Source organism: Peromyscus leucopus, chromosome 16_21 (genome assembly GCF_004664715.2).
Source record: "Peromyscus leucopus breed LL Stock chromosome 16_21, UCI_PerLeu_2.1, whole genome shotgun sequence".
Classification (NCBI taxonomy): Eukaryota; Metazoa; Chordata; class Mammalia; order Rodentia; family Cricetidae; genus Peromyscus; species Peromyscus leucopus.
In genome coordinates this window covers 6,023,548-6,037,540 of record NC_051084.1, presented here as the reverse complement: position 1 = coordinate 6,037,540, position 13,993 = coordinate 6,023,548, and the positions used below count along the sequence as shown (strand labels likewise).

At 52.3% G+C, this 13,993-nt stretch overlaps 2 protein-coding genes across 7 annotated transcripts in view; both read right to left on the bottom strand.

Moving 5' to 3' along the window:
• Positions 1-4,115: 4,115 nt before the first annotated feature.
• Rrp36 (ribosomal RNA processing 36) lies at positions 4,116-9,647 on the bottom strand. 4 transcript variants are annotated; one of them, XM_028887169.2, is made up of 7 exons: positions 9,412-9,647; positions 8,033-8,171; positions 7,836-7,902; positions 7,650-7,754; positions 5,752-5,826; positions 5,534-5,651; positions 4,116-4,594 (listed from the first exon to the last, which is right to left on the bottom strand). In XM_028887169.2, exons 1-7 carry the CDS (start codon positions 9,494-9,496, stop codon positions 4,458-4,460), a joined length of 726 nt encoding a protein of 241 aa, XP_028743002.1. In that variant the 5' UTR covers positions 9,497-9,647; the 3' UTR covers positions 4,116-4,457. The 4 variants fall into 4 exon arrangements, with proteins under 4 accessions (XP_028743002.1, XP_037055686.1, XP_028743001.1 ...); XM_037199791.1 differs by having other exon boundaries at positions 7,857-7,902; positions 8,033-8,174; positions 9,412-9,639; XM_028887168.2 differs by having other exon boundaries at positions 8,033-8,174; positions 9,412-9,614.
• Positions 9,648-9,748: 101 nt separating this feature from the next.
• Klhdc3 (kelch domain containing 3) overlaps positions 9,749-13,993 on the bottom strand; it is a 6,321-nt gene continuing 2,076 nt past the window's right edge. For all 3 annotated transcript variants that reach the window (XM_028887165.2, XM_028887166.2, XM_037199790.1), the window contains 10 exons: positions 13,466-13,678; positions 13,106-13,282; positions 12,867-12,982; positions 12,665-12,736; positions 12,335-12,548; positions 12,077-12,163; positions 11,830-11,938; positions 11,655-11,728; positions 11,459-11,537; positions 9,749-10,354 (listed from right to left, as the gene is read on the bottom strand). In XM_028887165.2, coding sequence (XP_028742998.1) covers positions 10,288-10,354; positions 11,459-11,537; positions 11,655-11,728; positions 11,830-11,938; positions 12,077-12,163; positions 12,335-12,548; positions 12,665-12,736; positions 12,867-12,982; positions 13,106-13,282; positions 13,466-13,619 — 1,149 coding nt within the window. In that variant the 5' untranslated portion in view covers positions 13,620-13,678 and the 3' untranslated portion in view covers positions 9,749-10,287. The remainder of the gene's footprint in view (positions 10,355-11,458; positions 11,538-11,654; positions 11,729-11,829; positions 11,939-12,076; positions 12,164-12,334; positions 12,549-12,664; positions 12,737-12,866; positions 12,983-13,105; positions 13,283-13,465; positions 13,679-13,993) is intronic.

Here is a 13,993-nt window from a genome sequence, read left to right as displayed (position 1 = left end):
AGTCCTCTGGCATTCAGGCAGTCTTCTGACACACCAGGAGTCTTGTCAGGGTGAGGAAGTGGACTGGAGAGCACAGGAAGTACCAGGTGTGTCCTTGCAGGGGATTCAACAGCCAAGAAAGGGTCTCAGCCCCTCCTCAGAGGCTGTGGTCGACTTTGGCCTGGCAGGCGGACACCCAAGTCCACTTGGCCACATGCTCTGCAATTTGCATGTTACCAAATGGGCTTCCTTTTCCTCCTCTGCACAGCTGGACAGGGGTGACTAAGGGACTGATGAGTAACAGGTGGCAACATTTACACGGGGAAGGCAGACCCTGCCACCCAGCCATGTCTGTTGTAGCTTCCACTCCCAGTGCCGACTACAGTCACTGCTGCCTTCCCTAAGGTGAAGACCTCTGCAAGTGCGTGCCCCAACCTTGCCCATCTTCCACTGCTGGCTCAAGACCTGGGCTGGAAGCAGTCCTAGGAGGAAGCACAGCTTCTCTCTGCCTCCCGCCGCTGTCCCACGGGACCCTTTACTCGGGACCCTTTACTCGTTCGTCCTCCATCCCTCCTCCAGCCAAGAGCGCACAGACTGTCCTTGGGTCCCTGCCTCCAGCTAGCCCCTAGGCAAGCCTGTTGCTTCAGTGGGGCTCTGCTGCCAGAATTGGCTAGCCTGGCCCCACCCACACTGAACCAGCGTAGAACAGTCAAGAAAACCCCAGTGCCAGGGGCAGACTCATCTCAGTAGGGTGCAGGAGAAAGCAGTCTATGGCCCTTGAAGATCAACAGTGACAGAAAAAGTAACAGAACGGGGAGAGGGTGAGGAAGAGTCGGACGGTGAGGGAGGGCTCAGAGGCCAAACAGAAGGAACTGGATACGGCCCAGAATAGACTTGGAACAGAGGAAGGGCAGAGAGGCCAGGGTTTGGGAGAGAGGGAGTTCAGAAAGAAGCAACAAGAAAAGGCATGACAGGGTGGGGCGGGACGCTGTAGTGGGCCAGAGGGCTAGCTTGCTTTGCTGGGCAGGTCCCATACCTTTGGTCTGTTAGCCCATGAGTGCCCAGGAAGGCCAGATCAGTGGGCTCCAAGTACATGGGGGGTGTCATTCGTCACCTGGGAGCCCTCCTCCTCCTAAGCAGAGATCATGGCTTTTTAAAAATATATAATTTATTTTATATCCATTGGTGTTTTTCCTGCATGCATGTCTGTGTGAGGGGTTCAGAAGCCCTGGAACTGGAGCTGCAGACAGGTGTAAGCTGCCGTGTGGGTGCTTGGGAATTAAATCCAGGTCCTCTGGAAGAACAGCCAGTGCTCTTAACCACTGAGCCATCTCTCCAGGCCCGAGATCACGGCTTTTTAATGGCTCAAATCATATTTTTGGATACTTCTTTGCAATGTTAGCCCAGGTTGCCCTAGAACTTAAGTACCCTGCCTGGGCTGACCTCAAACTCAGCTCAGCCTCCCAAATGCTGGGATTGCTAGAGTATGCACATGCCCAGAGCATGCACTTCAGCTAGCGGCCAAGTGCCAAAGCTTTGCCCCTCTCTGGGCCCTGGTAGCCAAGCCTGCACACACTTCCTACAGGAGAGGCTAGGCCTCAGTTTCCAGCACTGCCACTGCCCCGGGAACTCTGGCATACTCACTAGACTCAGCCCCAGGGGCATAGCGCTGCCCACCTCACCAACAGTGGGCACTTTCCATCTAGCAATACACACACACACTCACACACATTAGACATTAAACTCCTGCTAGGGAGGACACTACAATTCTATGTCTCAAGTTCATTCCACATAGGAAGTCCCCCCCCCCCACACACACACACACACTTGCTTTGGTTTTAAAATCCCTCGGGACTCCTCCTGAATTGCTGGTCATCCTAATCACACAGCTCACAGCCCTCCTAAGTACACAGCCTAGTTGATTTGCTTATATCCAGAGCATCAAGTCTGACTCCAAGGACAGCCTCCTGACCAGGCATGAGCCTGTTCCTCTGGATCATTCGTTCCTGGAGGGCAGACAGGTGCTTCACTTCTAACGGTGACTCAGGGGAGAGTTATGATTGCTTACGTACCCACACCTGGTGAGGACTTTGACGTGTGAGGTCCTCAGCGCCCCCAGCTCCCAGTCACTTACACACACAGGAACAAAAACACTGGAAAGATGGCTCAACAGTTAGGAACGCTGTCTGCTCTTCCAGAGGATCCAGATTTGATTCCTAGCACCCACATGGCAGCTCACAATCACCTGTGACTTTACCTCTGGGGAATCTGATGCCCTCTTCTGGCCCCTGTGAGCTCCCAGGCACATACACACAAATGCAGGCAATATACCCACACCCATAAAATAATTTTTAAAATTAAAATTTAAAATTATCAGGGGCTGGAGATGGCTCAGCAGTTTAGAGCACTGGCCGCTCATCCAGAGGTCCTGAGTTCAATTCCCAGCAACCACAAGGTGGCTCACAACCATCTGTAATAACATCTGGTGCCCTCTTCTGTCCTGCAGGCATACATGCAGACAAAACACTATACATATTAAATAAATAAATAAATCTTTAAAAATAAAATAAAATTCTCAGCTCATCCATCTTTTAAAAAGAGAGGAAAGGACCAAAAAACAAAAACAAACAAGAAAACCCCACCGGGCGGTGGTGGCGCACGCCTTTAATCCCAGCACTCGGGAGGCAGAGGCAGGCGGATCTCTGTGAGTTCGAGACCAGCCTGGGCTACAGAGTGGCTACAGACCAGGAAAGGCTGCAAAGCTACACAGAGAAACCCTGTCTCGAAATACCAGAGGGGAAAACAAGGGAGGGGAGAGGAAAGGAACTCTTACACATAAAAACAAATCCTAGATGGTTATTTTTATCTGAAAATCTCAATTGAAGAAAAACAATCTATTCTAGGCCTTAAGAGGAACAACCACTGTACAGGCTAGTTTTTATGTGGCCTTGACACAGTTGGGTCTTCTGAGAAGGAACTTTGAGAAAATGCTTCCATAGGATTGGTCTTCAGGCAAGTCTTTGGGGCACTGTCCTGAGTGATGATTGATATAGGAGGGCCCAGCTCATTGTGGGTAATGCCACCCCTCGGCAGGTAGTCTCTCGTGGTGTAAGAAAGCAGGCTGAGGCCAGGTGTGGTGGTGCACACCTTTGATCCCAGCCCTGGGGAGGCAGAGGAAGATGGATCTCAGTTGAGGAGGAAAAAAAAAATAACATGTCCTGAGGATGGATGTGATAGCACAATCCCATAATCCTACCATGAATCAAGACACACTGCTGTAGCAAATGCTCTGCCTCACTAGGTATGGGCCCAGAAACAAGGGAGGCCAGTGGCCATGGACTGAAGTCTCTTCTCAGGTTTATGCATGAAAAACACTGACTAATATAGTACCCCCAACATCCCACTCTATGGAAAATCAAGTGATTGTAGGGCTGATTTACACTTTAGACATCTTTTCAGGGCCTAGATTTAAGATGGAGGAGGGCTTGGTCTGATTCCTCACACTGTAAGACCCCCACACACAGCCCACCAAACGTAGTTCCAGGTCTTCCTTTAAAAACAATGGAGCCGGGCGGTGGTGGCACACTTGGCCTTTAATCCCAGCACTCGGGAGGCAGAGGCAGGCAGATCTCTCAGTTTGAGGCCAGCCTGGTCTACAGAGTGAGATCCAGGACAGGCAGGGCTGTTACACAGAGAAAACCTGTCTCGGAAAAATCCAAACAAAGTGGAGGAGGGCTGGAGAGAGAGCTAGTGGTTAAGAGCACTGACTGCTCTTCCAGAGAAATCAGGTTCAATTCCCAGCATCTAAACGGTAGCTCACAACTGTCTGTAACTCCAAGATCCAACACCCTCACACAGATGTACATTTAGGCAAAAGACCAATAAAATAAAAATAAATAAATAAATGGGGGGGGGGCTGTAGAGATGGCTCGGTGATCAAGTGTTTTCTGTTCTTGCAGAGGACTAAATTTGGTACTCAGCACCACCACTGGATGCTCACAACCACCTATAACTCTAGCTCCAGGGGGAACCAATGCTTCTGCCCTCCAAAGGTCCCTGCATTCATGTGCACATACCTACACACAGACACATACACATAATTAAAAACAACTTAAAACAACAACAACCAACCAGAGTAAATCAATGTGTAACAAGCATGTTTTCAGAGTGGCTCTTATGTCAAGTCCTTTCCCTGGAGCCGGGAACACAGCCTGTGCCCCTTTTCTTTTGAATCCCTGACTTAAGGACGGCAGGAGAGCATGAGAACACGATGAACTAGGTGGACAAAGGCAGTGTGTCTTGATGGAGGGCGGAGCTCCTGCTGCTGTAGAGCCCTGGCACAGTCCCAGAGCAGGCCAGTCTCCTGAGCAGCCCAGTTGAGGGGGAGTTGTGAGGCTTGCCTTTGAGCAGGGAAGAACCAGAGCTGGCCAACCCCAGACCTGTCCCACAGATCCAGGTCTCCCTGGGACAGTTCCTTCCTACTCATTGCTCAAAGGGAGGTGCTTCCTGTCTTTGCCTGCATTCCGACGCCTCTTTCGACTCAAGAAACTCTCCAGCTTCTTGCTGCGTTTCAGCTCCTTGAACTTCTCAGCTAGGGCCAACTGGCGCTGCTCAGCTAGATACAAAGGAAGCAAGCTGGTGAGCAAAAGGATGAAGACCTTCTTTCTTAGTCCCCCATCGGGACTAAGTCCCCCATGCTGGGCCGTGTGTGAAGCCATGGTGCATGAGGGACATGGACTGCTGTGTGTGCTGCTGCTGGTGATCAAACAGCTTTCATGGGTGCCAGGCCAGGGCTCACTAATGAGCTACAGTCCCAGCCCAGGGAGCCAGCTTCTTTCCGCTTGTGGTAGGAACTGAAGCCAGGGCTTTGCTCACGAGAGGCAAGTGCACTACCACTGGGCTATCAAACACCACGGCCTAAGCTGACTTTCTTCCTTCCTTCCCTCTTTTTTTTTTTTTCCGACAGGGTCTTACTTTGTAGCCTGGCCTGACTTGGAACTCACAACATAGACCAGGCTGAGCTCAAACTCTTAAGAGATCTGAGTGCCCCTGCCCCGAGTGCTAGGAGTGAAGGTGTGCCCTACCAAGCCTGGCCTCTGAGCTAACTACTTTTTACGACTCAAGTCTTACTCATCTGAACCAAGACGGGCATTTACTAAGTGGAGATGCAGTGAGGCGGAGAGAGGGGACAGTCACTGACTTTGGGTTTCTTTCTTTGTGGGGGTGGGGGTGGGCAGGGACTCTAGTCCAGATCAGTCTCCACTTGTACATATCCAAGGGCAACCTTTACCCTCCCATCCCCCAAGTGCTGAGCCTGCAAGCATTCGCCACTCTTGTTTGATGTGGTGCTAGGGGTCAGACCTAGGGCTTATTAAATGCTAGGCAAGCACTCTACCAACTGAGCTACACCCCAGTCTGCCCACAAACACCATCTAATTTCGGATACAAGACTGATCACAAATAGCACTTCCCTACTATTCCTGCTGCCTCCAAGTTACCATAGGTCCTTCCTCAAAGGAGCCATGGATCCTGGCACCATACCCAGCCCACTCACATTTCTTCAGGAAGTATGGCCGATGGCCTTGCTGAGCCAGAGCCCGGCGCTCCTGCTTCAGGGCCAGGCGCAGCTCCTGCTGCTGCTTCCGCTCCTGCTGTGCCAAGTCCTGCTGTTCCTGAGGACCGGGTGAGAAAGGTGAGAAAGGACCGTCCTGTGTGAGCAGGACGGGCTGTGCCTCAGCACCTGTAACGCTCCCCGCTGCCACCAGCACCCACCATTCGCTGAAGCAGCTGCCGCAGCTTCTCATGCTCCTCCCCTGAGCGGTGCTTCTTCAACTGCTTTTTCACGAGCTCCACGTGGAAAACGAAGAGCATAGTTAACATTCTGTGCCAAGCACCATTAGAAAAGGTTCACATGAGTTAACACAAAAACAATAAACAACGTGTGTGGTGTGTGGTGTCTGAGGATCCAGCACAGAACTAAATATATATTCTAGCACTGAGCTGTAGCTCCCAGCCCGGGGGCCTTTCTCTCTCTTACTAACCAGCGCTCGCTCTCTCTCTCTCTCTCTCTCTCTCTCTCTCTCTCTCTCGTTTAAAAATGATAATAATAATAATAATTGTGGGGCTATATGTGTGTGTGCACATATTCAAATGGAGAGAGGCCCTGGGGTTCCAGGCACACAGATGATCATACCAAGGTTTTTATGTGCATTTTGGAAATTTGGATTCAGGCACTCATGCTTGCAATACGTAGCCACTGAGCCACATTTTTATCCCTTTTTATCCTTTTTGTGGTTAGAAAACTAAAGTAGCCAGGCGTGGTGGCACACACCTTTGATCCCAGCGCTTGGGAGGCAGAGGCAGGAGGATTCGTGAATTTAAGACCAGTTTTGTCTACATAGTGAATTCCAGGAGAGCCAGAGCTACATAGAGAGACCCTGTCTCAAAAAAACAAAGGAAGGATGGATGGATGGACGGATGGAAGGAAGGAAGGACGGAAACAAGCAAACGAAAGCAAAGCTGGTAAAACGGCTCAATGAGTAAAGGCGTTTGCCACACAAGCCTGATGGCCACACGAGCCTGACGGCCACACGAGCCTGACGGCCTGAGCGGGATCCCTAGAGTCCACAGAGTTGACGAGAGCTGAAACTGACAAGCTATCCTCTGGCCTCCACACACAAAGGGTGACACATGCAGACCTACACACCAAATAAATACTGAAACAACACTATGTTAAGTTTAATCAGGAACAGAAAGACAGTTATCATATATTCTTTTGTTTGTTTTGTTTTGTTTTTTTGAGATAGGGTTTCTCTTTATAGTCCTGACTGTCCTGGAACTCACTCTGTAGACCAGGCTGGTCTTGAACTCAGAGATCCTCCTGCCTCTGCCTCCTGAGTGGAGGGATTAAAGGCATGCACCACCACTGACCCGCAAAGTCTAATATTCTTTTTTTTTTTTAAAGTCTTATATTCTTATATGCAGATATCATAGTCAATTTCAAAGAAGTACAGGACAGTGGCTATGAGAGCATGTGAAGGTATGGGGAGGATGGGGAGGCACAGAACTAGTTAACCAGCACGGGATGCACCTGGATACGGAGGAGGGGGATTTCCAAGGTTTGGTAGTACATCAGATAACTACGGTTAACAAGTAAGTGAAATCAGTATTTTGTTCACTCTTTTTTTTGGAGGGTAAGGAGATGATGTCTCATGACCCAGGGTAGCCTCAAATTCTCTATTTTCCTGCTTCTGCCTTACATCCCAAAGTAGCTGGGATTACAGACATGTGCTGCTAAGCCCAGCTTAACTGAGTATTTCAAAATAGCCAACGGGAGGATTCTGACTGTTTCCAACACGAAGAAATGATTCAGTGTGAGAAGTGAGGCCTATGGCAATTACCTTGATCATTAAACACTAAATACACGGACTGAAATGCCATCCTACCCCACAAATATTAGTCAAGACTATGTGTCAACTTAAAAACATACTCATTTAAAAACTGAAGCAAAAGGAAGTAAGCAACTTGACCACACAGTCACAAAATTGATGAACCAACTAACAGCAAAAAGATCTGCCACCAATATGCATCCCCGCTCCTCTTCCTGACTGTCCAACGTGTACTCCAGTTTCCCCCTCCAAGCGTGGACAGACCAGTTTCATATTACATACCTCTTTCTCCTTGGCTCGGATATCATTCAGGAATTGGTAAGTTTTGTCAAATATCTCAGGGTTATATTCCCCTGACAGATCATCAAAGCGGGGGTCCCGGGCTACCTTTGGAAAGAGAAGAAAGAATACAAACAGTTTGTCTAGCCTCCCTCTTTTAAGAAAGTGCTGCTCCTGCCCTTCCCTCACCTTTTTACTGATGGGAACAACCTGACGTAAGAACGGCACTCGGACTTTGGCTGACATTTCCAGAGGCCTAAGGAGAAATAAAAGGTCAGGTAAGTACACTTACAGTCTTGGGCAAAGACTGGCATCTTCCCACCCAAGCAAACAGACATCTAACCAAGGTCCTAGGTTCCTTTTGGCTCTGAGGACAAGTTCCTCACCGGTGCTTATCTGCAACACACACAGGTTGTCTGGGGCCTTGCTTCTGACTGCTCCTTCCAGCTACCAACTGTTTGCATGCCTTGGGTCCCCCTTGGCTCTGTAACTCCAACAGCTCCTCAAATGACATGTCAGATGTGTCTGCTGGAGGGAAAGGTCATAACACTCGGTCAGTACCTCCCAACAGCAGGAAAGACTTAGTCAGGCTAGAGATGGTTCAGCAGATGAAGGACCATGCTGCCAAGCCTGACATTGGAGTTAGAGCCTGGAGTCACCATGGTTTAGGTAGAGAACAGACTTGCTAAAGTTGTCCTTTGACCTCTACATCCTCACTGTAGTACGTGTACACATGCATACATACATACATACATACATGCATACATACATAGACACACAACCAAGATACACAGCAAAGACTCATCCTACCCCCATCCTTTCCAACACTCTCCATCACAGCAATCATTTTTACTGTTGGAGGCAGTACAGGTTGTAACGGTGCTACCCTGTAATGGTGCTACGCTAATATCCAACTCTCCAACTATTTTGGCTACTTGACCTCTCATCTTGTTGTAGGGACAGAGGTCAATCAATCTTCTTTTGCAATCTAAAAAGAAATCTGATTCTCGTCACGGTAATTATCAGGTCATCCCTGAATTAAAAACTCTCCAGTGGTTTCTATTTTGCTAGCCTAGAATTCAATATGGAGACATGGCTAGTTTGGTGCGCCCCTAAATGTGGTTGCTTCTGCCTCCAGAGGGCTGGAAGCAGCGCTGCAGTGTGCTATCCTGCCTGGCCAAATACCTTTTTTTTTTTTTTTTTTTTTTTTTTTTGAGATACCGGGTTTCTCTGTGTAACCACCACCTTGGCTGTCCTGGAACTCGCTTTGTAGCCCAGGCTGGCCTTGAACTCACAGAGATCGCCTGCCTCTGCCTCCCAGGTGCTGGGATTAAAGGCGTGCGCCACCTCCGCCCGGTTCTAAATACCTTTTCTTAGATAAGCGGCTCAGAACGAACTTTTTGCTTTGCTGTTTGATTACTCTTTATCTCCAAGTGCCTGCATACAGCGCAATAAAGGCCCCATTTGTTACATCCCGCTCTCGGAAACCTCCTGGGAATCTACTCGGGCCGCGCTGGAGGCTTACGCCCATAATCCTCGCACTTGTGAGGCTGAGGCTGGACTGCCAAGAGTTCGAAATTAGCCGGGGCTACTACACCTGGACACCCTCCGCCAACACGTCCTAAAAACCCAAACCAAGAAACTTCCCTCGAAGTCGCAATGCCGGAAGCACTCCCTCTCACCCTCCATTGAACTGCGGCGCTCAGGGTGGCCTTCCGTTCCCGCAGCCAAACGTCGCGCACTCCCGCCAACCCCAGGCCCTCACCCTTCTGCTGGCCGCCTGCCACGCTCCCGGTCTGCATGGCTCCACGGGAACCTTCGGCCCCAGCCCTAGCCCCAGCTTTCGGCATGTTTTGCGTAGTGCGGTAGGTAAAAGACACCACTTCCGCTCACTGCGCCGCCCCAGGCCCCACCCCTTCCGGGAGCCTCAGCCAATGTGGTGAGGGCCCTGGCAGAAGCCCTGCTCCTAGCCGTCAGACCTGGGGTCCCGGTGGATTAGGACCTGGGCGCCACTGGGTCTCTTCAGTGCTAGGCTGCCAAGCCAGGGCCTGAAGGGCGGCCCCTCTGCCGACCCCACCCTAGCCCCAGAAACATGACACGTGTTTAGAGGTTTTACGTTTTATAAAATCAGAGCTGGCCGATCTTCGGGGTACAGCAACAGCTCACGGACGAGCGAAGCTGTCGGTGGGTCCCCACCCCGGAGGGAGGGCCGGGGCAGGGGGGTGTCATGCCAACAGCTGAGGCTCCTCTCAGCTCCCGGGCGGATGCTCAAGCAGGGAGAGGGATGGTCACGGGGAGGGAAGCTCCTGAGGCTCCGAGACTGCTGGCTTCTCCTTCTCCCCACTCCTGTCCCTTGCCAGCACAGCCTGGCTACCCAGCGGCCTGGGTCAGAGCAATGGCCCAGGAGCAGTGGAGGGAGGTGGATGGGAACAGAGCACCAAGGGAAGGGGCCCTCGGCCCAAGGGAGGAGGAGGACGCCCTCCCCCCAACAACTCCCCACTGAATTCACAGCACAGAAAACACCTCTAGTCCATCAACTCCACGTGGAGGTATACTGAGTCCAGGGTCCAAGGGGCAGGCAGGTGAGGCGGGGCAATGAAGACAGAGCAGGCTCAGGAGGGGAGGCAGCAGAACCCTCTTCCTATCCGTGGGAGGAGACAATGGGGCGGCTGATATTGCTGTTGGTAGTCATGGCATTGAGCTCCCACCTGGAAGGGCAACGATGGGCAGAGAAGACGGAAGAGGTGGTCTCTATGGCAAGCCCAGAATTCTTTGGACAAAGCCAGGAACACAGCAGCCCCTCCGATTTCCCACAGCTACCTCTTCCTTACAGCCCTTTTGGGTTTAACCACCAGATCCTACCCACCACTAAATCCAACCCACCTACTCATCCACCTCCAAGCTCTTGCGGGTTTCCTGTTTATGTTTACACAGATTCCTGAATCCAAGCACCTGGATTATGTGTACCCTTCTCAGTAAACATCCCAGCATACCTCTCCTGCTCCGCAGAGATCCAGCCCAACAGCCTTCTCCCTCACCCCACAGGGGCACCCATTCCTGCTGTCTATTTCCATTATTTCAAGGTCGTGATTCATACCTCCTGCTCTCCCTAAACTTTAGCCTTTTCCCTTCTAACAATTCTTTCATTCTACAAAGACTCGGGAAGTACTCCTTACACTGAGACACTAAGCCATGTACTCGGGACTGAGGTACTTGCACCTGTGGCAATCCAGAGCCAGCCTGGTCATCAGGTCACCCGTCAGCTCTGTGTCACCAAAGGACACACAGACCTCAGAAAGGAAGTACTGGCTCGAGGACCAGGGACCGTCTCAGAATGGCCAGCAAGAGAAAATGATCCACGGAGTGACATTTGGTGCTTGATTTGAACTCAGTACTTGAGTTCAGAGGCAGGAAACCAGGACCTCTCTCAATTCTGGAACTAAGGGGGTCCAGAGACTCTTCAACTTTCTACTTTGCAGTCAACCATGAAATTTACTCAGCCCCTCTCAATATATCACCAAAATAAAAAGAAACAAAAAACTGCACAAGGAAGCAGAGCTTCTTCTGAGCATGGTTCAAAAAACTCAAAGGTTTTTTTCATAGAGCTAACAGCTGTCACATGATGTCGTCACCTCTACCTCCCTGTTCTTCACAGAAACTTCATCTCCAACAAGAAGCAGTGTCCGTCTTCTGCGACTGAGGCGGAGCTAATCGGGTCACACCTGTGCTGGCCGCTCACCCTCAGCCCCCCCCCCCCCCCCCCCCCCCCCCCCCCCCCCCCCCCCCCCCCCCCGCTGCCTCCACTTGCTTACCTGATGTCATGGGGCAAACAGGACTGGTCCAGGTTATACTGAATCACGGCCAGTTTGCACAGGGTCTTCAGACTAGGGCCTTCAATGCAGGAGTTGAAGGGCAGTCAGGGTAGAGCAAAGGCCCCCGTCCCCACCCCCGTCCCCACCCAGGGCCAGAGAACCTGACAGGAGGAGCACTTCAGGAATGCGCACTTACTAAAGTCCAGGATGTGTAAGTCAGAATGATCTATGAGGTCAAATTCGTCTCCCAGGCCTTCCTCAGGAGAGGGGCTGTACAGACGGGAAGAGGAACACGTAGGTGGGAGAACTACCCACAAGCCCCCTTGCTCGGACACCTCCCCCATGTCCTGAGTCCTGCCCTCTCTCCTAACCTGGTACCCCCAAAGAGGACGATCTTATCACCAACAATACAGCAACACTGGCGCCGGCGAGGGCACGGCCCTTTCCCCTTGGGCTCAATCTTCTTCCAGGTGAAGGACCCTAAAGACAAGTTCACAGAGGGTCAACGCCTGGCCAACCTAGACTCACACAGGCCGCCCCAGCCCTCACTGACTCGGCGTCACTCTTTCCTCCCACCCCAACTGCTCCCTGTCCCTCCCCAAGGGGAATGCTCGTTACCAGGATTAAACTTCCAGAGGTCGTGGAAGTGCCGGTTCAGTCTCGCATTGTAGCCACCGAAGATGTACAGCTCCCCATTGTAGCCGACTGGGAGGGCAGAGACCCGTCAGAGGGGATGGGGCTGCGCGGGGCGGGGGTGGGATGGGGCTGCGCGGGGCGGGGGTGGGATGGGGCTGCGCGGGGTGGGGGTGGGATGGGGCTGCGCGGGGTGGGGGTGGGATGGGGCGTGGGGGTCCACAAGCGGGTGAGCGCACTCACAGGCTGAATGGCTCCTGCGGCCCTCAGGGAGCACCGGAGTGTGCGGACAGTCAAGCCAGGCCTCGGTTCTGGTGTCAAAGACTCGGATTCGGTTGCAGTAAATCTCATTGTTGGAATGAAATGGCCCAAAGCGGTCAGCACGGCCCCCAAAGACATACATGTGATTGCCCAGCATTGTGGCTGAATGGAAGTCCCGCCAGCGTGCAGGGTTGCCCTAGCCGAGAGCAGAGAGACGGGGAAGAGGGTCAACATGGGCTCACGCAGGGGAAGCTAAGTGAGCTTCCTAGGATTTCAGCGATGGGTGGGGATCTAAGAGAACCCAGGACAGACCTTTGTGCAAACAAGGGTCCATGTCATGGTGCTGGTATCCAGCTTGTGAATGTCATTGGAAAAGCAGTCTGCCTGAGTGAGGAGAGAAAGGAAGAGAACGGTGACAAAGGTTACTCTGAGTATCCTTCGAAGCCTCCTGTTCCACCATGCTAAACTTCCCTCTCTTCTTTTTGGTAAAAACTGTAGTTTTTTCCAGACTTACCAGCTGCTCATATCCCCCAAAAATGTACATGATCTTGCCCAGGACACAAGCTGAATGTCCATCCCGGGCCCCAGGAACTGTTCCTGACACTCGGGGTGTAGACCACTTGTGAGTATCTTTTGAAAGAGGAGGGAGGACACAGGTCAGCTGACATGCTCATCCTAATTCTGTCCTTCCCTTCTCCAACACTCCCTACCTCCCCTCTGGCAGCCCTGCGGCATCGCGAGACCCGTACTCACTGACATCAAAGGCATAGAGAACGTTGCAGGCCCCTTCAGTGTCATTGCGCCCACCCCAAAGGAAGACCGTGTCGTCGATGAGGACGGTCGAGTGGCCATACCGCATATAGGGGACGACAGGAGCCTGCCCTCGGACGGCGGGCCTCACTGGGGGCAGCTTTGTCCAGCGCAAGGACACTGTGGACACAGCTCTGCTCAGCCTGGGAACCTCCCTCCAGGCTGCCACCTCATCCCCAACCAGACATTCTTATCCAACCCTCCCTGGCCACAGAGACCACCAGCGAACCTCATTCAGGCGCCCACTACACCCCCCCCACACCCCGACATAGGAGCCCAGGCGGGGCACCAGAACTGGCTTACCGGCATTGAAAATGTGCACATCTATCTGTCGCAACGTCTCGTAGTCTTCCCCGGAGCAGTAACCCCCGAAGGAGTACACTCGGTGCCCGACAGCCACCGCAGCATGGTTCACCCTGCGTGGCCCGCCCTCCAGATGCACTGTCCACCGTAACATCCCCTGGACCACAGGTCACAGGAACATGCCCCCCCGGCACGGCCTGCTGCCTCTGCTACCTGCACACAAGTCAGGGCCACGGGTTCCTCAGACGAGGCTTCGCTCGGCTCAGTGTGGCTGCCCAGGACCAGTCTTGGCCTCCAGTGTCACCCTAGTGGCCCTCCCACACCTCCCTTCTACAGGGACACTAGTCACAGCTCAGGTGGCTGGCCCTGTCCCAGGGGAGCTGCAGAGGTCAAGAAGCTAGCCCTGGCCCTGTGTTCTCCCACAGTGAAGGGTGGGGCCACCTTAACCTGACTGCCAGCTCAGAAGCTGGTGACCACGATTACCCCCTACTCATGCCAACTCCACCCTGTCCCTGGCTGGGAACAAGC

Coding starts and splice junctions, on each gene's coding strand:
- Rrp36 (XM_028887168.2), bottom strand. CDS start 9,496: ATGCCGAAAGCTGGGGCTAGGGCTGGGGCCGAAGGTTCCCGTGGAGCC. Junction 7,903..8,032: donor TGTGTTGCAGATAAGCACCG/GTGAGGAACTTG, acceptor ATTTCTCCTTAG/GCCTCTGGAAATGTCAGCCA. Junction 5,652..5,751: donor GGCAGCTGCTTCAGCGAATG/GTGGGTGCTGGT, acceptor CCCGGTCCTCAG/GAACAGCAGGACTTGGCACA.